Source organism: Moschus berezovskii, chromosome 8 (genome assembly GCF_049115385.1).
Source record: "Moschus berezovskii isolate FMDL1 chromosome 8, NW_MosBer_1.0, whole genome shotgun sequence".
In the NCBI taxonomy this organism is placed as follows: Eukaryota; Metazoa; Chordata; class Mammalia; order Artiodactyla; family Moschidae; genus Moschus; species Moschus berezovskii.
Genome location: NC_142467.1, coordinates 94,652,035 through 94,676,024, shown reverse-complemented (window position 1 = coordinate 94,676,024; position 23,990 = coordinate 94,652,035). Strand labels below are relative to the sequence as shown.

Below are 23,990 nucleotides of genomic sequence, written 5' to 3'. Positions count from 1 at the left end.
CAGGTTCCATCCCCAAATAAGCCCCCCTTGTCATACAGCCCCACTAACCGTGGCTATGAGGCCCTCTGTGAGGACAGCCTGGGGCTGATGTGCCGCAAGACCCAGACTGGTCTCTCCTGCGTGGAGAGGCTCGTCCTGTGCAGGGAGGGGGCTTGAGGGGTACGGGTGAGAGCGCGGGGCAAGATCCCGCGGCCAGGCCGGCTCCTCTCTCGGGTCCCGGTCCCAGCTGACTGGACATCCCCTGGAATCTTACATTGGTCCACTCTCCTGTTTTCAGCTTGATTGCTTGCACCCAAGGGTCCAGGTTTGGACACCTGGGTTTCAGGTCCAGGGATGCCCGCTTTTTCTCAGGCATGCCCTGCAGGCGGGAAAGCCAGCGCCGGCTGAGCTGGGAGGAAAAGACTTTTTTGGAAAGGGTCCGGGGCAGCTCAGAAGGGGGTTGGAGGACTGGCATAGAGGTATAGAGAAAGGAGGCAGGGTGGGCAGAGGGACAGCCACGGCCAGACACCTGGATGCTGGCGTCTGGAGGAAGAGAAGTCTTTTGGGGCTTCATGAGCCACTGTCTCTCTGGGAGCATGCTAGGGAATTTCCAGAGCCTGGGAACTGTGGGCACGAGACATGAGGCCAAGGATGGCAGATGTTAAGAGACATTTGTCAAACAGATAAAGTGTCCTTACTAGTGGGACAGGTAACGTGCCTGGCCGGGGTATCATTAGGGCCGTCAACTCCAACTGACTGTTCATGTCAATGGTGTACATTTTGTTTTCAAATTCTCCTTGCAGAAGTTCCACCTAGTTAGAAATAAATTATGTTTAAAAAGAAAAAAAAAAGAATCCATCAATCTTTGTATCAATTAAATCAAGCCTCTGTTCCCCAAAATACAGAGCAAGTGACGAGCGGCAGGTGGGGGGGGGGTCCCTAGGGATGGACCTTTCAGTCTGGTAGGTGCAGCAGCCTGGGCTGTCACTCAAGCCACTCCCCACTAGACCCTGCATCCCCAGAAGACCACGGAGGTCTCCCTAGTCACAGCCCTTTTGCTCTCCACAAGTAGCCTGTCCCCCTCCCGACCTGACTTCTGCAGTAATCGCTTACTTGCATTTCTTCCTGGAATGATTATTATGTCTTTATTTATTTTAACTGGAGGATAGTTACTTTACAATATTGTGGTGGTTTTTGCCATACATCAGTATGTATCGGCCATAGGTGTACATGTGTCCCCTCCATTCTGAACCTCCTTCCCACCTCCCTCCCCATTTCCTAGAATGATGGCCGAGTGCACATCCCGAAGGCTCTCCTAGGTGCTCAGTGGTAAAGAAGCCACCTGCTAATGCAGGAGACATGAGACTCAGGTTCGATCCCAGGGTTGGGAAGATCCTGTGGAGTAAGTAGGGAATGGCAACCAGCTCCAGTATTCTTGCCTGGAGAATCCCATGACCAGAAGAGCCTGGTGGGCTACAGTTTAGGTGGTGGCAAAGAGTCAGACACCACAGCACAGCACAATGCATTCCCAGATGATGTAACTTAGTTTTTCTGTTTGCAAACGTATTTTTCAGTCTCTTGCAACCTACAGTTTCCCCTCCCTTCCTTTCTTTTTCGTTTCTTTCCTCAGCATCTTTAAAAAAGAAAGAAAAAGTATTTATCAGGCACCGCCGGGTGTTAGTTGTGGCACATGGGATCTTCGATCTAACTTGCTGCACGGGGGATCTTTAGTTGTAGCATGTGGGATCTAGTTCCCTGACCAGGGATTGAACCCAGAGCCCCTGCATTGGGAGAGTGGGGTCTTAGCCACAGGACCACGATGAAAGTCCCTCTATGCCGTCGAACCTGTAGATTTCCCATCGTCTGGATTTTTCCTGGTGAGGCTGAACACCTGTTCCTCCATGTGCTGCCTTTTCTGGCAGATTGGCAACTGGATCCACCAGATTAGGGCAGAATTGAAATGGGAGACCCAGTGGGTGATCCATCTTCTGTCGGTGGCACCTAACGGCTGACTGTCTCTCTCTTCCAACATTGAGCATCAGCACAGGGCAATATTCTATCATTTTGTTTTCATATATTCACCAGAATAATTTTCTGAGGAGACCCTTTCTCTGTGCTATTTGCTGACTCAGGAGAAGGTGTGGAGGTGAGAGGTGGAGAAATTGCATCTTGTCTTTTTTTAACTTGGTTTTTGAGATCGTGTGTTGGCTGCCTGGTGTCCTAGGAAGAGAACTAACAAGTTGCTTCTGGTTGCAGACCTGGGGTTGATAAGGGATGACACAGTTAACTGAAATGTTCTGTCCTGGCAACAGGACTCATCGCTGCCCATGTGCATCCTGGTCTCCTGGTGAGGGTGGTGGTGGTGAGGGTGGAGGTGCCTCCAACGCTGAGTGGCTGTCGCACCATCCAGACTCTGTTCTTTAAAAGTGAATCAACGACTTCCCTGGTGGTCCAGTGGTAAAGAATCCACCTGCCAACTGCAGGGAACGTGTGTTCTATCCCTCGTTCAGGAAGATCCAACCTGCTGAGGGAGCAGGTAAGACTGTGCGGCACTATTACTGAAGCCCGTGCTCAACAAGACAGGCCACCGCAGTGAGAAGAGAGTAACTCGAGAGTAGCCCCAGAGCACCATCATTTCATAAAAGGATGTTTTGGACAAAATATGCTTGATTGGGCTTCCCTGGTGGCTTCAGTGGTAAAGAATCTGCCTGCCAATGCAGGAAACATGGGTGTGATCCGTGATCCAGGAAGATCCCACATGCCGCTGAGCAGCTAAGCCCATGCACCACAATTATTAAGCCTGTGCTCTAAAGCCTGGAAGCTGCAGCTACTGAGCCTATGTGCCACAGCTCCTGAAGCCCGAGTGCCCTAGCGCCTGTGCTCTGCAACAAGAGAAGCCACCGCAGTGATACGCCTGAGCACTGCAACTGGAGCGACATCTCCGCTCACCATAACTAGAGAGAAGCCCGAGCAGTTAGGAAGAGCCAGCACAGCCAAAAAGAAATAATTTTTTTTAATGGCACTTTTTTTTTTCTTATTCCACTGATTGCTGTGGATCCAAAGGCCCTTTGGAAATGGACGGTCTAATATGTTTCTGGAAACTGACCTTTTCCCCACCCCAAGTCACAACCACTTACTTTGCAGATGCCAGCTTGGAGTTGGGGATCCATGAGAAGGGCCTGGATATTCAGGAGGCACTTCTGGAAATCGAAAGCTGGAAAGATCACGTCAGGAAGTGGGGTCAGTATTTCCAGAATCCCCACGTCAGTGAACATCAGGACCGCCTCTTGGGACCAGATGTTTTGGTCTGAAAACTAAGAGAAGAGTGACTTCTGAGATCAGCTCATTCTCACTCTTTTTTGAGGATTTAACTTTTTCCTTATGATTCATATTTACAGAAGGTAGGCCAAAAAAACAAAAGAAACAAAACTCCAAGAAACCCCATGGTCTCTGCTGTAGTCCATGGGGTCACAAAGAGTCAGACATGACTGAGCGACTGAACAAGAAACCAAAAAGGCCAAGCAAAGTTTTAGGTACCCTTTGTTGAGACACCTACTTTTCAGGTGTCAAATTAATTAAAATTCATGTTATATTATCATTATTGCTATTAAATGACTAACTGCTATTTTAATAAATAGAGCAATTTCTTTATAAAAAGGATCAGATGTTTGAGAACAAGACTGTTAGTCCTTAACAACTGAGTAACATCGGGATTTTACCCACTTTGATTAGAGAACGTGACTGGATTCCCAGGCTGCCATAATATAAATTATTCTCTTGAGTTAAAACTGCCAGTTCATTTTCATCTAGGGAAAGCCAAACAAGACAGAACAAAAATTGAAACAGGGGTTGTTTCCATGGACAGAAATATAAACATATTAAATATTAAAGTTTAAAAAGTTACCCCAAGTCCCATCATACGGACCAGTGGTCAGCAAGTTTCTTCTGTAAAGGACCAGATGGTAAGAATGCTCTGCTTTGCTGGTCATGTGATGTCTGTTACAAGTATTTGGCCCTGGGAAAGCAGCTTATGGACACTTTGTAAACGGGTAGGCAGGACTATGTGCCAATAAAACTTTATTTAAAACCCATGGTGGGTCATTGGCCATGGTATGCTGACCCCTGACATAGGTACCACTGTTAGCATTTTAGTAAACATGCTTTTCAGTAGCTTTATATAGTTGGGGATCATATTCTGGGACCCTTTAAGCTGCTTTATATTTTTCTTTTTTTTTAATAGTACAAGTTGAGTATGTTTTACTCTATGTACTTATTTTTAATTGAAGTAGAGTTGAAATGTATGTTTATTTCCTTCCATACACATGAGTGTAGTTGACCCTTTGGCATTCTGTTACTTAGATGAATCATAACTTTATGTAATCAAGGCTCCACTGATGAGCACAGGTTGTTTCTGATCTTTGGCAGATATAGAGTTCCGAGGAACACAAGATATTCTCAAAAGGCTTTTGTTGTTGTTGTTGTTGCACTGTGTGACATGCAGGATCTTAGCTCCCCAGCCAAGGATCAAACCCATGCCCACCCTGCACTGGGAGCACAGTCTTAACCACCGAACCACAAGGAAAGTCCCATTAAAAGGTTTCATGAGAAGGGGTAGCAAGATCCAATGTGCATTTTTATTTTGTTTAAAAAAGACGAGGGTGTTTCCTGCTTGTCCAGTGGTTAAGAAATCACCTGCCAATGCAGAGGACATGGGTTCAGTCCCTGGCCTGGAAGATCCCACATGCCATGGAGCAGCTAAGCCCGTGCACCGCAACGCTGAGTCCACACATCCAGAGCCCATGCTCCACAACAAGAGAAGCCACTGCGATGAGGAGCCTGAGCCCCACGACGACAGAGTAGCCCCCAGTTGCCGCAACCACGGCAATGAAGACCCAGCAGAGCCACAAATAAATACATAAATATTTTAAGAAAAGGGAAATTTGGACATAGACACAACACAGACAGGAGATGGTAGAAGACAGAGGGGGAAAACGGCCACCTGCAAGCCAAGAAGAGAGGCCTCCAAAGAAACCGGCCCTGCCAACTCATTGATCTCGAACTAAGAACCTCCAGCCCTGGCAAACAGTGCCTGTCTGCTGTTCTGATTCACCCAGTTTTGGACTTCTCTGATGGTACTGAGGTTAAGACTCTGCGCTCCCACTGCAGGGAGCTCGGGTTCGATCCTTGGTCTCAGAACTAAGATCCCACATGCCCTGAGAAGTGGCCAAAATAATAATAGTAATTCACCCGCTTTGTGGAGGTTTGTTAGAGCAGTCCCAGCAAAGGACATCCAACTGACATTCCATTTCATTGTGAAAGGGCACAGAAGTTTCTGCCCCGAGTTGTTCTAGAATATGTAATAATCATGTTTTGTTTGTTTTGGCCAGGTGGGATCTGGCGGTGAGGGTGGGGCAGTGTGTGTCAAGAGTGAATAAATCAGGTCTGAAGCGCTTCTAGAAAGCTACCAGGGGGTCGGGCACATACTGGCAGCAACGCTGTGGATGGTGATGTTGGCTTTGAGAATGGAATTATACAAGATGCGGTGTCCTTCTCGCACCTGGACAGATTCGACCAGCTGACCTAGGAGACAACAGGGTAAATCTAAAGAGACCTGTGCACTTGTTGGCAAGAGAGTCCCCTGCCACCCACACAGCCCCTCGATTCTTGACTCAAAGGAAAATGTGGTCATGAGATGCAATGCTGTAAAATATCGCATGGAAGACATTGCGTTTAAGAAAATGTGACTTCCCCACCCCACCTAAATCTCGATGTGAGAGCTCTTAGGGATAGACTGGATACCAGATGAACTTCAGGATGCCTCTTACTGTACGGGTAACATGTAATCAGGCAGAACTTTCTTTCTGGAGTGGGTGCCCCCTGCATGGCCAGGCCAGCCCTAAGCCCTTTTCTTGCATTGGAAGGAAACAGCCATATTGAGGTGGCCTAACCGGTACTGGGGAGCATGCTGTGTTTGAAGGTGCTCTGGCAGCCACACTTGTGCCCAGAGGTCCTTGACAGCACCTTCTTCTAGGGGGCTGCCTTTTGCTTCTCTCCTGGGACTCATGTGTCATAGGCCTCAAAACAAGATCTGCAGTTCTTGGATGTGGCTCCTCTGCCCTCGGGGTCTGGTGACTTTCAGAAACTGCCTGCAGGGCCTAAATGTCCCAGGAGGCGGAAAGTGGGGGTCGGAGGTTGCAATGAAGATGGCAAGGTAAGAATCAGCTTGTCATGGTCCACTAAAGTCAAGGGAGAGGAAAAAACAGCCCCTTGCACTGGCCACGCCCCAAGCCTGGGCCTTGCTCACCTGAGTTTCGGGAAACCAGCAGGTTCTTCTCAAACCAAAAGATCAGGATGCCTTTCTGCCCTGGGGCGATGAGGATGTCAAAGGCCCTGTCATAGTCAAAGGGCAGCCCAAAGCTGCTGTTCAGGGGATGGTCAGAGTAGCTGAACATGGCCTGAAAGAAAAATACTCAATCTTGAGCGAGAAAACAGGTTGTATTCAGACCCTGATTCCTTGGTCACCATTACATTCTTAGGATTTCCAGAGTCTGGGAGTGTCTGTTATTCATGATGGGACCCTGGCAGTGTGTGCAGGTGCTTAAGGGGACTCTGGATTGGGGGGTGGCCCCATCAGTGATTAGAGGGAGGGTGGCAGCCCAGCCTCTGGGAGCTTCCTGATCCCAGGGTCTCCCCCAGATTTCAGAGCCACACACTTTTTTCAGGAATTTTGGAGCAGGGGTACCAACTGTACTTTAATCTTTGACTGACTTAATAGTTTTTCTTCAACTACACTTTGCATGAACTGATTCTTCTTGCTGCTGCTAAGTTGCTTCAGTCGTGTCCAACTCTGTGCGACCCCATAGACGGCAGCCCACCAGGCTCCCCCCATCCCTGGGATTCTCCAGGCAAGAACACTGGAGTGGGTTGCCATTTCCTTCTCCAATGCATCAAAGTGAAAGTGAAGTCGCTCAGTCGTGTCCGACTCTTTGCGACCCCATGGACTGTAGCCCACCAGGCTCTTCCATCTATGGAATTTTCTAGGCAAGAGTACTGGAGTGGGTTGCCATTTCCTTCTCCAGGGGATCTTCCTGACCCAGAGATCGAACCCACGTGAAAATAACCATTAAAAAAGGAGTGACACGAGTCATGTAAATGGCCTCGGGTGCCACCAGTGACACATGCACCATATCTTATATTCCTACTAAAGTATTGCTGAGTGCATGGCTGAATGAGATAATGAAGGTGGGTGGTGGGTGTGTGGGTGGGTAGAAGGGTAGATGGATGAGTAAGAAGATGGATGGATGGATGAGAGAGTGGATGGATGGATGGATGGATGGGTGCATGGATGGATGGATGGGTGCATGGATGGATGGATGGGTGCATGGATGGATGGATAAGCAGGTTAATGGATGGATGGAGGGACAGATAAGTATTTTGTTGGGTGAGCAGGTGGGGAGGTGGGTGGATGGATAAGTAGATAAATGGAAGGATGAGTGGAGATGGATGAATGGATGGAAGAATAGGTGGGTAGATGGGTGGATGGGTAGGGGGATGGATTAATAGGTAAATGGGAGAACGGATAGAAAGGTGGGTGGATGGATACGTGGATGGACAGGTGAATCAAAAATTAGATGGATTTCAGATATGAAAATCTAAGTGTATGAGTTTTGACAAAAACCTGTTTTGGGGTAAAGGTCACCGAAGTGGTTCTTCCCAGTCCAAATGGTACTTACCATCTGTTTGTCAACAAGAAGCAGCCCGACCTGTGACAGGGAGTGAAAGGAGAAGATCCCCCCCAAGGTCCCGACTAGTTCTGCCTGTTAGACAAACAGAATACTGCATGTAAATAAGATCATCAATGTGCTTCCTTTATAACTTAACTCTAGATTAGCTAGTAAGTTAAAAGGAAGGAAAGTCTTTTTTATTATTATTTTTAAAATTATGATCTGTTCCCCCTCTGTAGCATTGAGAGTCAATTTCTAGGCAGATTGATAAGTAGTCCAGGGTCCTCAAGGAGAAGAAAGGGGTCTGGAATTCTCAACGAGGAGAAAAGGACAAACATTTTTTTCCCTCTACATTCCTTCAGTCCACCACCACTGAAGTTGCTCAGTTGTGTCCGACTCTTTGTGATCCCATGGACTGTAGCCTACCGGGCTCTTCCATCCATGGAATTGTCCAGGCAAGAGTACTGGAGTAGGTTGCCATTTCCTTCTCCAGGGGATCTTCCCAACCCAGGGATCAAACCCAGGTCTCCCACATTGCAGGCAGATGCTTTACCATCTGAGCTGCTGCTGCTGCTGCTGCTAAGTCGCATCAGTCGTGTCCGACTCTGTGTGACCCCATAGATGGCAGCCCACCAGGCTCCGCCGTCCCTGGGATTCTCCAGGCAAGAACACTGGAGTGGGTTGCCATTTCCTTCTCCAACTGAGCTGCTGCTGCTGCTGCTAAGTCACTTCAGTCGTGTCTGACTCTGTGTGACCCCATAGACGGAAGCCCCAGGCTCCCCCGTCCCTGGGATTCTCCAGGCAAGAACACTGGAGTGGGTTGCCATTTCCTTCTCCAATGTGTGAAAGTGAAAAGTGAAAGTGAAGTCGCTCAGTCGTGTCTGACTCGTAGCGACCCCACGGACTGCAGCCCACCAGGCTCCTCCGTCCATGGGATTTTCTAGGCAAGAGTACTGGAGTGGCTTGCCATTGCCTTCTCCGCCAACTGAGCTAGTCTTACTCAATTACACAAGTCAGTTTAAACTCTGTACTAGGGATTATATAACAACAATGTATCTGGCTTGAGGATACATTTCTCCTCCCTGAAAACCTTCTGACTAATCCTGATACCTTAGAATGTATATCATGGGAGTGGGTCTGGTAGGATCTTTCTATTGTTAAATTCTAATCTTGTTATCCTAAAATGTAAATTGTGGGAGTGGGTCTGGTAAAATTTCCACAAACTTGAGATATTCTTTTGATTCATTGTAATAAATAATTAAAAGGTATATAACTCTATTGCTAACACTAGCAAGGGGATACTCTTTCTGCCCCCTTCTGATGTCTATATCAGAAGCTTTCTCTTTCCCTTTTATACTTTAGTAAAACTCTATTACACAAAAGCTCTGAGCGATCAAGCCTTGTCTCTGGCCCGGATTGAATTCTTCTCTTCCAGAGGCCAAGAATCCCGGCATCTTTTGTGGCTCAGCAACAACCTTTCAGCATCTAGGGCAGAACTTTGAATGAAGACAGCTTGGTGTGGGGTGCTTGAGGAAGTGGGGTGACCCAGACTCTGAGATGCCTGCCTAAATCCCTCACTCTTGCCTCGGTTCCTCATTCCTGATCTTTGCGGCAGGCGTGTTGGAGCATGAGGCCAAGGACCCCAACCTATGGACAGGGGGACAAGTTCCCATGGCAACCCATCTGGCTCCCCAACTCCTCCCCGGACATCTTTCAGGTAAGAGAGAAAGACTGCCGTCTTATTTAAGCCTCTGTTACTTGGTTGTGTTTGGGTGTGTGTGTTGGGGGGGGCGTATTTCTATTATATACAGTGTTATGGACCAGATGGTGTCCTCCTCCAGTTCATAGGTTAAAACCCCAACCCCCTGTCTTAGTCTGTTCAGGCTGCTACAACAAAATATCAGAGACTTATAACAACAGAAAGGCTGGAAGTCCAAGATCAAGGGACCAGCATGGTCAAGTGAGAGCCTTTTCCTGACTTGCAGACTGCTTGATGTGTCCTCATATGGAGGAACAGGGTAAGCTGGCTCTCTGGGGTCTTTTTAAAAATGTTTTATATTTTGGCTGATCTGGGTCTTCTTTACAGCACACAGGCTTTCTCTAGTTGCAGAGCACTGGCTGTAGAGCTCAAAGGCTCAGTAGTTGCAGCATACAGGCTTAGTTGCCCCATGAAATGTGGGATCTTAGTTCTCCAGCCAAGGATTGAACCTGTGTTCCCTGCACTGGAAGGTGGATCCTTAACCACTGGACCACAGGGAAGCCCTTCTGGAGTCTCTTTCATAAGGGCACTAATTCCATTCGTGAGGGCTCCACTCTCATGACCTAAGCACCTCCCAAAGACTTCTAATACAGATCACATCAGGCATTAGGATTTCAACCTATGAACTGGGGCAGGGGTGGGGGAACACAAACATTCATAGAACCTCCAAAATGATAGTATTTGGAGGTAGGGTCTTTGGGTAGTGATTAAATCTAGATGAGGTCAGGGTGGGATTATCAGTGCCCTGATAAGAAAAGACACCATGAAATTAAAAGATGCTTGCTCCTTTGAAGGGATTTTATGTATAAAAGCCAAAAAGTGGAAACAACCCAATTCTGGTACATCCATGCCATGGAAAATTACTCGGCAATGGAAAGGAACAGACTAGACAGCATACTAAAAAGCATAGACATCACTTTGCTGACAAAGGTCCATATAGTCAAAGCTATGGTTTTTCCAGTAGTCATGTATAGATGTGAGAGTTGGACAGTAAAGAAGGCTGAGCACCGAAGAATTGATGCTTTCGAACTGTGGTGCTGGAGAAGGCTCCTGAGAGTCCCTTGGACTGCAAGGAACCCATGTCTTCTGCATTGCCAGGTGGATTCTTTACCACTGAGCCACCAGGGAAGTCCCTGTTTGTTCATTTTCTTACCACACTGAACATAAATGTCTTTCCTGGGCGTACTTCTGAAATCTGTATCCTCGGGAGTTTGAGAAATAGATGTTGGCCTGAGATATCTGATCTCCATGCAAATAAGCAAAAACCGAGTTACTTATATCCTGGAAGAACACACACATAAAACAGTTTCTTTAAAAGGAGATAGAAGCTGGAATGGGGTGGCAACTGGGGAGATGTTCTTTAAGTAGGTAGATAAGTTCTCGAGGTCTAATGCACAGTACAGTGATCACAGACAACAATACTAGATTAGAAACTTCAAAGTTGCTAAGAAACCAGATCTTGGTTATTCCCACCATAAAAAGGAAATGATAATTTCATGACATGATATGGTGTTAATCATACTGCAATATGTAAATGTAACAAATCAATACATTGTATACCTTAAATTTACACAGTGTGGTATGTCAATTGCATCCCAATTTAAAAAGGGGGTGGGTGGACAGAAAAAATAGGGGAAAAAAAGGGACTTCCTGGGCAGTCCAGTGGTTAAGACACCGCTCTTCCACTGCTGGGGGTGAGGGTTTACTCCCTGGTTGGGGAACTAAGATCCTGCAAGCAAGAAAAATAAAAAGATTTTAAAAAAAATTAAAAGGGAGTGGGGAGACAGATGTCAGTGACCACATTCCTGTGCATTTCTCCCAGAGAATGAAAACTTGGTGTCCACACCAAAAAGCTACATGAACGTTTCTAGTGATTTTATGTATAAAAGCCAAAAAGTGGAAACAACCCAATTCTGGTACATCCAAGCCATGGAAAATTACTCAGCAATGGAAAGGAACAGACTAGTGACATATATGCAACAAACTGGATGAGTCTCCTGAGAATTTTGCTGAGAAAAGCTAGTCTCTAAATGTTTCATAGTGTATGACCTCATTTACAGAACATTCTTGAAATGATACAATTAGAGAGATGGAGAACATTAGTGTTTGTCAGGGGCTCAGGCAGGGTAGGGAGGTATGGAGAGCTTTGGGGCCATGGAACAGTTCAATATTTTATTATTACTGTTATTGTTTTTACTTTCCGGCTGTGCCGTGCAGCTTTCGGCACTTTAGTTTCCCAACCGGGGATTGAACTTGTGCCCCCTGCAGTGGAAGCACACAGTCTTGACCACTGGACCACCAGGGAAGTCCTCAGTTCAATATTTTGATGGCAGTAGCAGTTCTCTGACTCGACACAGTTGTACCCATATCAATTTCCTGCTTGTATCACTGTAGTTATGTAAGATGGAACCACTCGGGGAAACTAGCTGAGGGATACATGGGACTCTGTATAATTTCTTCAACTTCCTATACACCTATAATTATTTCAAAATAACATTTTTAAAAAAAATTTTTTAAATTTATTTTTTTTAATTTTTAATTAATTTATTTTTTATTGGAGGCAAATTATTTTACAATATTATATTGGTTGGTTTTGCCATATATTGACATGAATCCGCCCCGGGTGTACATGAGTTCCCCCTCCTGAACCCCCCTCCCACCTCCCTCCTCCCTTTATCCTCCCTCTGGGTCATCCCCGCACACCAGCCCCAAGCATCCTGTAACATGCATCGACCCTGAACTGGTGATTCGTTTCACATATGACAACATACATGTTTCAAAGCCATTCTCCCAAATCATCCCACCCTCACCCTCTCCCACAGAGTCCCAAAGACTGTTCTATACATCTGTGTCTCTTTTGCTGTCTCGTATACAGGGTTATCATTTGCATCTTTCTAAATTCCATATAAATGCGTTAGTAAAAATAACACATTAAAAAAAAAAAAAAGACAGATTAATATATTCAGTGTGTCAGCCAGATGAGCCCCTCCCATATCTCAGGTCCTTTTCTGAACCCAGTGAGATAACACAGCCTGAGTCCATCATACTCCCAGCCCTCAAGACTTCCACTGCCCTTATTTCCAAATGTAATTATCTCTGCTCACAGCAGAGTAGAAAAGGAGATAATGACACAGTGTACTCACCATGCAGAACGAATTTCCACTGTAACAACAGTTGTCACCAGATACATGTGAAACAGGGTGTTCTATGCCTGGAAGTAAAAGGGAACTGAGATGTTCTCTGAGTTCCCTGAAGGTTCCGAGAGAGAAGGTTAGAGCAGGGCTTCCCACCCTCCCCACTGACATCTGTGGCCAGATTTCTGTTAGGAGGCTCTTAGACACTGCGGAATGTTTTGCAGCATCCTGCTCCTGTTGCTGTTGTTCAGTTGCCAAGTTGTGTCCAACTCTTTGTGACCCCATGGACTGCAGCACACCAGGCTCCTTTGTCTTCCACTATTTCCTGGAGTTTGCTCAAAGTCATGGTCATTGGGTCAGTGACGCTATCTAACCATCTCATCCTCTGCTGCCCCTTTCTCCTTTTGCCTTCAGTCTTTCCCAGCATCAGGGTCTTTTCCAATGAGTCAGCTCTTCACATCAGATGACCAAAGTATTGGAGCTTCAGCTCCCTGCTTCTACTGACTTATTTAGCTTAATAAATCACTTATATAGTGACTTATTTGACCAGTGTCACTCTCCTCTAGTCTTTTTGTTAAGATCTTTTTTTTTTTTGATGTGGATCATTTCTTAAAATATTGAATTTGTTACAATATTCTTCTGTTTTATATTTTGTGGCCATACAGCATGGTTAGCTTCCCAACCAGGGATCAAATCCCCATCCCCTCCATTGGAAATCGAAGTCTTAACCACTGGACCACTAGGGAAGTCTCTTTCCTCCAGTCTAGACAACTAAAAATGTCTCCTAACATTGCCAAGTGTCATCTGGGGGTGAGGGGTAAACTGTCCCCCAAAATAGCAGGAAGGGTGCCTTTCTCTGAGCAAGGCATTCTTTGTTTCTGAAGGAGAAGCTTCAGCTCCAGAGGAAACACACATGTCGCCAAAAGCATATGAAAAGATGCTGAGCATCACCAGTCCTTAGGGAAATGCAAAGCAAAACCACAATGAGACCCCCACTTCACTCCCATCAGGATGGCTACCATGACAGAATCGGAAGACAAGTGTCAGTGACAAATGTGAAGAACTTGGAACCCTTGTGCACTGCTGGTGGGAACGCAAAATGGTGTGGCCAGCGTGGAGGGTCCTCAAAAATGGGAAAATACATGCCAGCAATTCCACTTCCAGGTACATCAGTTCAGTTCAGTTCAGTCGCTCAGTCGTGTCCGACTCTTTGCGACCCCATGAATCACAGCACACTCCTGGAGTACATTCAAACTCATGTCCATCGAGTCGGTGATGCCATCCAGCCATCTCATTCTCTGTCGTCCCCTTCTCCTCCTGCCCCCAATCCCTCCCAGCAGCAGACTCTTTTCCAGTGAGTCAACTCGTCGCATGAGGTGGCCAAAGTATTGGAGTTTCAGCTTCACCATCAGTCCTTCCAATGAACAAACAGGACTGATCTCCTTTAGAATGGACTGGTTGGATCTCCTTGCAGTCCAAGGGACTCTCAAGAGTCTTCTCCAACACCACAGTTCAAAAGCATCAATTCTTCGGCGATCAGCTTTCTTCACAGTCCAACCCTCACATCCATACATGACCACGGGAAAAACCATAGCCTTGACTAGATGACTTTGGTTGACAAAGTAATGTCTCTGCTTTTTAATATGCTCTCTAGGTTGGTCATAACTTTCCTTCCAAGAAGTAAGCGTCTTTTAATTTCATGGCTGCAATCACCATCCACAGATTTTGGAGCCCAGAAAAATAAAGTCTGACACTGTTTCCACTGTTCCCCCATCGATTTCCCATGAAGTGATGGGACCAGATGCCATGATCTTCGTTTTCTGAATCTTGAGCTTCAAGCCAACCTTTTCACTCTCCTCTTTCACTTTCCTCGAGAGGCTTTTGAGTTCCTCTTCACTTTCTGCCATAAGGGTGGTGTCATCTGCATATCTGAGGTTATTGATATTTCTCCCGGCAATCTTGATTCCAGCTTGTGCTTCTTCCAGCCCAGCGTTCCTCATGATGTACTCTGCATATAAGTTAAATAAGCAGGGTGACAATATACATTCTCTGTATACAATATACATTCTCTGTAGGCCATTCATGCTGTGTTTGCATGGAAACCTTCCAGCTGTGAATCACTAACCATCATCAATCAGTCACTTCCTGGAGGGACAGCCTGGAACACAGTGATGAGACATGTAAACCAGAAACCATGCAAGGCGCGGCTCTTCTCCTGTGCTTTTCTTTCCCTCCAGCGGGGAGAGGGTTGCTGTGATTGACTCACCATCCAGAGCTTAGCAAGCTCCCTCGCAGGTGCAGTGGTGATGGACTGCGGGGCTCCACCTTGTTGGAGGGAGCGGGAACCACAATCTTGCACCACCAGGAATACAGTGGAGCAGAAGGATAACAGATAGCAAGATGGCGGTATACCAACCCAGTGGTTCTCCACTGAGGGAATTTCAACCCCGATGTCTGGGGACGTGCTTGTTGTCAGGACTCGGTTGGAAGGTGGGGTTCTGGGATCCAGTGGGTGGGGGCACAGATGCTGCTCCACGCCCCATAGCACCCAGAATGCTCCCCACCCCCACCCAGAGAATGACACATCCCCAGTGTCAGCAGGGCCGGGGCCGAGAAACCGAGTACTGACCCATTTCTCACCAATGAGGGCACCTGTCCTCGCTCCCTGGAAGGGACGGGCCATCCCTGTCTGTCCTTCCTCTTCTCTAGAAAATACCATCTCCCTTTTCTTCACTGGACCCCGTCTCCTTGCCTCCTCCACCAGGGTTCTCACTTTCTCTGTCCTTAAACCTTAGCCTTCTCCACTGTTTCCTGTCCTGAAGGTGACATTTGTGGGACTGTATATGTGCCCCACTCAGGGGTCTTGGACCCATCCTTTGCCTTCCCCGGTCCTCCCTGATTTCCTCACCATCATAACTCCTGCTGAATCCTCTTACTGTTCCAGTCAGTGAGAGCAGATTTTTGTGGCTTGTCACCACCATCTCCAATGGAAACAGTCCCCAACCTGTGGGATCGGGGCTTAGACCAACTCTCACTGAATTACAAAGGATCATGTAGGGAATTCCCTGCCAGTCCAGTGGTTAGCACTGGCCACTTTCACTGCCTGGGGCTCAGTTCAATCCCTGCTCTGGGAAGTAAGATTCCTCAAGCTGTGCAGCATGGCCAAAAAAAAAAAAAGGACAGTGTAATGTCCAGGGACCGATGTCCAAGTAGCAGCACTGTCTGTAACTTCTGAAACTTTTCTTTGATGTTGGCCAAACGCAAACAAGGTTTTTAAAAAATACAAAATATAAGGACTACCCTGATGGTTCATGGTTAAGAATCTGCCTTCCAATGCAGAGGACGTGGGTTTGATCCTGGATTGGGGGACTAGATTCCACTTGCTGCAGAGCAGCTAAGCCTGTGCACCATAAGGACAGAGAAGCCTGTGCACTGCAACAAAGATCCTAAGTTTGGCCACTGAAGCCCAATGCAGCTAAATAAATATTTTCAAAAATTACAAAATGTGCGTACCTGTAGATGCAGTCCATAAGTTGGCTTCATAATCATAAACATAGACTTTTTGATTCACTACTAACAGCAATACCGAACCAGCAAAATGTGCTGACGTCACTTCCGGTGTGCCAACCTAAGAATACGATATATACCATGATATCAGTATGTGCAGCTTTTCAAACATCGAGTTCAGAAAGCAGTACTTCTAGACCGGCATCCCAGGAATGTTTAGGTCAGCGAGAGTTGTTTGGGGTCCTAGATACTGGGAACTATGCATCCTGGGGATCAGCTGAAAGCAGAACTGGGAGGTTGACATTAGTGTGGGTGTCCCTGGGAATACCTAAATTCACTCCATCTCCTCCCATACCAAAACCTTCTCTGAGGGGACTTCCCTGCTGGTCCAATGGTTAAGACTCTGCCTTCCAATGCAGGGGACCCAGGTTTGCTCCCTCGTTGGGGAAGCTAAGATCCCACATGCTATGAGGCAGCTAAGCCTGTGGGCCACAACTAGAGAACCTGCAACTGGAGAGAAGCCCACGTGCTGCAAGGAAAGAGCCCACCTGCTACAAATAAGACTCAACACAGCCAAATAAATATTTTTCTATTTCTGTATGTCCATTGCTGCCTTGTAAATAGGTTCATCAGTACTCTCTTTCTAAATTCCATAAGCATGCGTTAATATACAATATTTGTCTTTCTGACTTACTTCACTTTGTATAATGGGGGTCTAGGTTTGTCCACCTCATTAGGACTGACTTGAACGTGTTCTTTTTTAATAGCTGAGTAATATTCCATTGTATATATGTACCACAATGGCAATTCCTTTAAAAACTAGGAATAGAACTACCATATGACCCAACAATCCCACTAGTGGGCATATACCCTGAGAAAAGCATAATTGAAAGAGACACATGCACCCCAATGTTTGTTGGAACACTTTTTGCAATAGCTAGGACATGGAAGCATACTAGATGTCCATTGACAGAGGAATGGTTACAGAAATTATGGTACATAAATAAATATTTTTTAAAAGACCTTTTCTGAGGATAAAGCCTAATGCATCAATAATGAATGATGAACATAACTGATCAGTGTGTCACTTATCAGAAAATCTGGGACTTCTCATGTAGCTCAGCTCGTAAAGAATCTGCCTGCAATGCAGGAGACCCTGGTTCGATTTCTGGGTCAGGAAGATCTGCTGGAGAAGGGATAGGTTACCCACTCCAGTAATCTTGGGCTTCCCTGGTGGCTCAGCTGGTAGAGACTTGGGTTCAATCCCTGGGTTGGGAAGATCCCCTGGAGAAGGGAACAGCTACCCACTCCAGTATTCTGGCCTGGAGAATTCCATGGACTGTATAGTCCAGGGGGTCACAAAGAGTCGGACACGACTGAGTGACTTTCACTTAGCTATCAGAAAAACTGGTATTAATATTTTAACAGATGGTAGAACCTTCTGGAGTATAAGTGCCAACCATCAGATTTATCAAGATAGTTACTTAAAGGGTACAGGGTTTTCTGTTTTGGTTGACAGTAATTTGGGGAGGTCCTAAAATTAGTGCATGTCATGTATCACAAAACCAATTATAAAGAGCTCTTTGAAGACATCTGATTCTTTTTCAAGGGATAAAGAAGTATCTGTTTTGGTAGTAAGGGCAGAATAGAATCAACACTCCTTCCAGATTAGAAATTACTCTCAATGCCTTCAAGTCCCCAAACTAACAAAAACAGAGTAGTATGCACATGGTGTTTCCCAACTGTATCTAACCCTGTGTGCCTGCTCAGTCACTTCAGTTGTGTTGGACTCTTTGCAACCCCTTGGACTGAAACCCGCCAGGCTCCTCTTGTCCATGGGATTTCCCAGGTAAGAATACTGGCGTGAGGTGCCATTTTCTCCTTCAGGGGATCTTTACCACCCAGGGATCGAACCTGTGTCTCCTGCATTAGCAGGCAGATTCTTTACCATTGCATCACCAGGGATGCCCCTATATCTAACCCTACGTGTTACTATTTCAGGCATCTCTCAGATTGTTCAACAGCGTAACTACCTGCATTGACGTAGGGATGGAAAACGGAATGAGACTACTCTCAAAGTTGTCCTTTGTGAGAAAAATGTGTCTTCTGAAATAAACAATAAAAGGTTTCAATTAGGAAAAATTCACCCAAGCAAAGAAAAAAAGACAATGTCAGAAATGTTCCATTCAAATAAAATTCCTTTCTTAACAAGGAGCCAGAGATTTATTTATCTGTCCACCTATCATTACATCATTGTCTATTTAGCCGTTGCTCATCTATTTATTTTTGCATGAGTAAACCTCTATAGCATGGCTATTTGACTTCTTGAAATAACATTAGTTGAAAAGTGTGACTGCATCAAAAATAAAATTATATAAAATGTACATTAAGTCCCAGCTTGTTTTGCTGAGGGTGAACTTCAGGTTTGTCTTTTATTTCACACTCATCCCACTAAAGTAAAGGCTTTCATATCAGGAATGTGACAGAAAAAAAAAGAAACAGTATGTTCCCTTATGCAGGTAACTTTTAAGAGGCCAAAGGTCATCCATGAACATGGTATATTGTTTCCTTATCCAGATCTCTTTCTCTTGCCCACCTCTGGAAGAATTTTATGGTTTTAAACAGAGAGGAGTTACTGAGTTAGTTCCTATGTGTTTTAAAGTTTCTGTTTCTACTGTGAATGGCACTCTTCATAACGGCCTTATATCAAGCCTCTGTGACAAGCTGTACTGCAATTATTTTAGTTACCTTTTCACCTCTTTCTCTCCAGTTGGACCCCAACTGTGGACTCCCTATAGGCTAGCATCTAGCAACAGAGGACTAAGCTTTTTTCCTAACGTTTGTGTAATCAAAGAACAAGGGTGAATATAATGGTTTGATAAAAAGAAGGGAACGATATCTTACCCTAGATACAGGGCTAGGTTTTTCTCACAAGGATGCTTAATCAAGTGCGTTTTCCCAGATGAAAAATACAGGTGGTCCTAGAAAGAGAATCACAAACTTTTAATCCTATCAATCCTAATAAACACCTGATGAAACAGTTCCCTAGTGGGCAACATGGAACTTGCAAAGGGAGAATCTGAGTTGTGCAGGTGGACTGCATCTATGTCATTTTCCTGATTTGATATTATCATCTGATTTTGTTAGAGGTCACCAATGGGAGAAGCTGGGTGAAAGGGACCTGGGATGTCTCAGCACTGTTTTGTATCTTGCTGTAATCTATAATTATGTCAAAAACAAAAAGTTTAGGGACTTCCAAAGAGGTCCAGTGGTTAAGACTCTGCCTTCCCAAGCAGGGGTTGCAGGTTCAATCCCAGGTTGGGGAACTAAGCTCCCCAAAAACCAGAACATACAATAGAAGCAATATTACAACAAATTCAATAAAGACTTTAAAAATGGTCCACAACAACAACAGTGAAGTCTTTAAAAAAAATTAAAACTTTAAAAATTTTCACAGGACAATAAGCCATATCACTTTGCCTCGTGTATGCTATTTGTTTACAGATTACTCATTATTTGAGAAGCTAGAGGACTAAAAAAGTTAGAAATCTGCTAATAAGTAATCACTTGGTTATTTAGCAAGTGCTGACATCGCTTCTGAGATAACACGATGTCAATGGGAAACACATTTGAGCTGACAAAATATTTTTTTCTTTATGCATTTTATTTTTTTCTTCATGCATTTTAGGTACATGTGGGTGAAAGGAAGTTTCCTGCTGTTTACGTCATGTAAACAAAGTAATTTGCCTACTATGCTAGTCTGCATTTAAAATCTCCTGTCAGGTGGTCTTGGCTAAGACTGTGCTCCCAATGCAGAGGGGCTGGGATTCAGTCCCTGGTAAGGGAACTCGGTCCCTCATGCCTCAACTGAAAAAGATTCCACATGCTGCAAGTAAGACCTAGTGCAGTCAAATAGATAAAAAAAAAAACCAACAACAACAATACAACTATCCCTCCAATCAGATAGAACACTGAATAAAAACTCAGATGATCTGAGTTTTAAACCCAACTCCAGCTTCTGGCTTTGTTGTCTTATACTGTTGTGCTAAGTTATTTCAGCCATGTCCAACTCTTTGCCACGTTATGGACCGTAGCTCCTCTGTCCATGGGATTCTCCAGGCAAGAATACTGGAGTGGGTTGCCATGCCCTCCTCCAGGGGATCTTTCTGACTGAGAGATTGAACAATATCTCTTCTATCTCCTGCATTTGCTGGCAGGTTCTTTACCACTAGCGCCACTTAGGAAGCCCTCGCTCTGTCTGAAAGTGAAAGAAAGTGAAAGTCGCTCAATCCTCTGTCCTGTCTACTTCATCTCAATTATTAATAGCTTTTCAGTGACATGGGAGAGGTTACTGCCTACTTCAAAAGGCAATAGTAAGGATTAGATAAAGTAATATTCTATGCCGCCCACAACATTGACACCCAAGAAATACTAGGAAATACTCGTTCTGATCCAGCAAGAAAAGTGAAGAATGAATGTTAACTATGGAGCCATGTGTGTGCATGGTCAGTTGCTTCAGTCATGTCTAGACTCTTTGCAACTACATGGACTGCGGCCCACCAGGCTCCTCTGTCCATGGGGATTCTCCAGGCAAGAATACAGGAGTGGGTTTCCATGCCCTCCTCCAGGGGAGCTTCCCCACCCAGGGATCGAACCCGAGTCTCCTGCATTGCAGGTGGATTCTTTACCCACTTAGCCACGTGGGTAGCCCATGGAGCCACATAAGGTGTTAGTTGCTTAGTCGTGTCTGACTGTTTGCAACCCATGGAATGTAGCCTGCCAAGCTCCTCTGTCCATGGAATTCTCCAGGGAAGAATACTGGAGTGGGTTGCCAGACACATACCCCTTGTATTTTCTCTTTGACGGGAAACACCTTTCCTGTCCTCAGCGTACGAATACTAGAGGTGAGACAAGAAAATACCTGTCAGTACTTATTCAGTATTCAGCGTGACTCCTACCAGGTTTCCTCTGGGTTAATGGTGCAGGACCCGTTCTTGAAGCTTGTAGGATTATGGGAGCCCCTGGAGAATCTGATGAAACAGTGAGCCTTCCTTGCCTGGAAAGAGACTTATGTATAGGCAAGAATGGAGACATAATTCCTCAGAGCTCATCAAGGCTCAGTTGCAGACTGACTCCAGGTTAGGCCTACTCCTGGATTTTGAGGGGGTGGTTTTTGGCTAGGGGGATGGGAGGTTGTTGGTGGCTGGGAGAATGTTGGTCCAGTTTACAGCAGGTTCTTGGGACTTCCCTGGTGGTCCAGTGGTTAGAAGTCTGCCTGCCAATGGAGAGGATGTGGGTTTGATCACTGGGTTGGGAAGATTCCACATGCCAGGGAGCAACTAAGCCCATGCACCACAGCTACTGAACCCATGCTCTGGAGTCTGTGCACATCAATGAAGAGTTGCCCCTACTCTCAGTAACTAGAGAAAACCCACGTGCAGCAACGAAGATCCAACAGAGCCAAAAGTTAAATAAATTAAAAAAAAAAAGACTCTGCCATCTAGAGCAGGTTCTCAGTCTTGCATGTGAGTTAGAAGCACATGAAGGTCCTGATAAACTGTAGATTGCTGGGCTCCACTGCTGAGTCTCAACAGATTCAAGGATCTGCAGTTCTAACAAATCCCCAGGTAACACTGATGCTACTGTCTCAGGACCTCACTTTGAGAACCAGTGTGTGGAAATGGGAGGATTGGATGGTATCAATCTTTGCAGACTTTGAGACACATCCAGCTAGCAGGTCTTACCTGAAAGTCCTACTTCCCACTGCCCTATTGAAAGCAAGTGTGTCTTTAATTTTACTGCATATGTTTTCACTTATATAAAGTAAGGTTAAGGAATCACTCTGCTATGAAATTTGTTGCAATGATCAAATAGGAGCATGTACCAGAAATACACATTCTCTGCTTCATCGGCAAACAGGGCCTTCTGAATGTACAGCTTATTACTGGCAGGAGTTCCCTGAGGGTTGAAACTGGGCTTTAGCATCTGTCCAGTGCCTGCGGCACCTCATGTATGATATTTACTAATCTAACATTTACTGAAATTGGAAAACATTTTGGGCAAGGAGTGAACAAGAGAAACAGTCACTACTACATGTAGTCAATATCTTAGTGACAGCAACAAACAAGAAAAAATGAGTGTAACAGAAGTTAGTGACTTACAGGAAGCAGCAGCTATAGGGGAGAAGTGAAGTGAAGTGAAGTCGCTCAGTCATGTTTGACTTTTTGCGACCCCATGGACTGTAGTCTACCATGCTCCTCCGTCCATGGGATTTTCCAGGCAAGAGTACTTGGAGTGGGTTGCCATTTCCTTCTGCAGGGGATCTTCCCGACCCAGGGATCGAACCTGGTCTCCCGCATTGTAGGCAGATGCTTTACCACCTGCGCCACCTGGGAAGTCTATAGGGGAGAGGGAGGTCTTTAAATAAAGCAGTGTAGTATTTAAGTCGGTATCTGAATGAAGAAGTCACAGAGAAAATCTGGAAGCAAAGCGTCCCAGGCAGAGGGAGAAGCAGGCGCCAAGTCTCCCCTGTTCCTCAAGAGACCGGTGGCTGGGAGCAGTGATTCAGGGGTAGGCAGGGTCGACATCAGTGGTTGTCACATCCCCAGGGGACCCTTGGTGATGCCTAGATACATTTGATTGTCAAGTCTGGGGAACGAGGTACTATTGGCATTGAGTGGATGGAGGCCAGGGACGCTGCTCAACATCCTACAGTGTACAGGACGGTCCCAGCCTGGAGAGTGATCTGGCCTTAGATGTCAGCAGCGATGTTGAGGAACCCTGGGCCAGACCATGCAAGGAAACGAAGGCTGCGCAAGGAACTTGGTTTTTATGCTGAGTGCCAAAGGGAAGGGGAATTACGATGTCAGATTCGTTTACAAACAACTTCTTTGGCTGCCAGGCACAGCCCAGGGTAGTGGTGGCGGAGGTGGCTTTAAGACATCGGAATCTGGCTAAAGTCTTTAAGTGGCAATGGGAGGACTTGGTGATGGGCTGGAAGGCATGAGGTGGAAGAGAAGAGTGGGTATCAAGTAAAGTGGGAATCCTCAATGAGGTTGGGGAGCGGAGCACCTTTCTTAGTTTGCGCCCAGATATGAGTCTGCCCCCTCCCCAACCCCTGGCAGTACCCCAGGCCCGGAAGGGTAGCCCCACCGGCACAGCGGCTGAGTTTTGACCAGTGGGCAGAGCCGAAAGGTGGTCGCCACCACCAGCATTAACACCAGCATCTCGCTCCCGTCGTTGCCGCCAATACGCAGGCTCAACTGACGCGGTGAGTTGTTTCACAGTCTGGGCATGCGCACTTTGCTCCCCAGGAAGCCCGAAGCCGACCTTAACAAGACCCCTAGCGCTTGGGCATGCGCACACGGCCGCCCATAGGCAGTCTACCATTTCTGCAAGCACTTAGCGTCTCCCAGGAAACCCGAATCCACCAATCGTGGCGCGTCCAGAGTCTGAGCATGCGCATATCACCCAAGTTCCTAAACCTGTTTGGACTGGGCTGCCCACACGTTCCCAAAGCTGCTTTTGCAGCAACGGTTTTCTTTTTCTAGGGGCCATTATACGTGTCCACAGGCCTCCTCGCGATTCGAAGGAGCCTTGAACACGCTGGCTTAGGTCAGTTCAGTCGCTCAGTCGTGTCCGACTCTTTGCGAGTCCCCATGGACTGCAGCACGCCAGGCTTCCCTGTCCATCACCAACTCCCAGAGTTCACTCAAACTCATGTCCATCGAGTCAGTGATGCCATCCAACCATCTCATCTTCTGTCGTCCCCTTCTCCTCCTGCCTTCAATCTTTCCCAGCATCAGGGTCTTTTTCAGTGAGTCAGTTCTTCGCATCAGGTGCCCAAAGTATTGGCGCTTCAGCATCAGTCCTTCCGATGAATATTCA

At 46.1% G+C, this 23,990-nt stretch overlaps 1 protein-coding gene across 1 annotated transcript in view; it reads right to left on the bottom strand.

Moving 5' to 3' along the window:
* CATSPERD (catsper channel auxiliary subunit delta) overlaps positions 1 to 23,359 on the bottom strand; it is a 37,886-nt gene extending 14,527 nt beyond the window's left edge. Inside the window, exons 1-13 of the mRNA XM_055430295.2 lie at positions 23,256 to 23,359; positions 20,947 to 21,001; positions 19,008 to 19,084; positions 18,137 to 18,209; positions 16,110 to 16,224; positions 12,606 to 12,673; positions 10,632 to 10,743; positions 7,713 to 7,798; positions 6,284 to 6,434; positions 5,464 to 5,559; positions 3,703 to 3,785; positions 3,117 to 3,293; positions 678 to 791 (exon numbers count right to left, since the gene is read on the bottom strand). Coding sequence (XP_055286270.2) covers positions 678 to 791; positions 3,117 to 3,293; positions 3,703 to 3,785; positions 5,464 to 5,559; positions 6,284 to 6,434; positions 7,713 to 7,798; positions 10,632 to 10,743; positions 12,606 to 12,673; positions 16,110 to 16,224; positions 18,137 to 18,209; positions 19,008 to 19,084; positions 20,947 to 21,001; positions 23,256 to 23,329 — 1,281 coding nt within the window. The 5' untranslated portion in view covers positions 23,330 to 23,359. The remainder of the gene's footprint in view (positions 1 to 677; positions 792 to 3,116; positions 3,294 to 3,702; positions 3,786 to 5,463; positions 5,560 to 6,283; positions 6,435 to 7,712; positions 7,799 to 10,631; positions 10,744 to 12,605; positions 12,674 to 16,109; positions 16,225 to 18,136; positions 18,210 to 19,007; positions 19,085 to 20,946; positions 21,002 to 23,255) is intronic.
* Between the last annotated feature and the right edge of the window lie 631 nt (positions 23,360 to 23,990).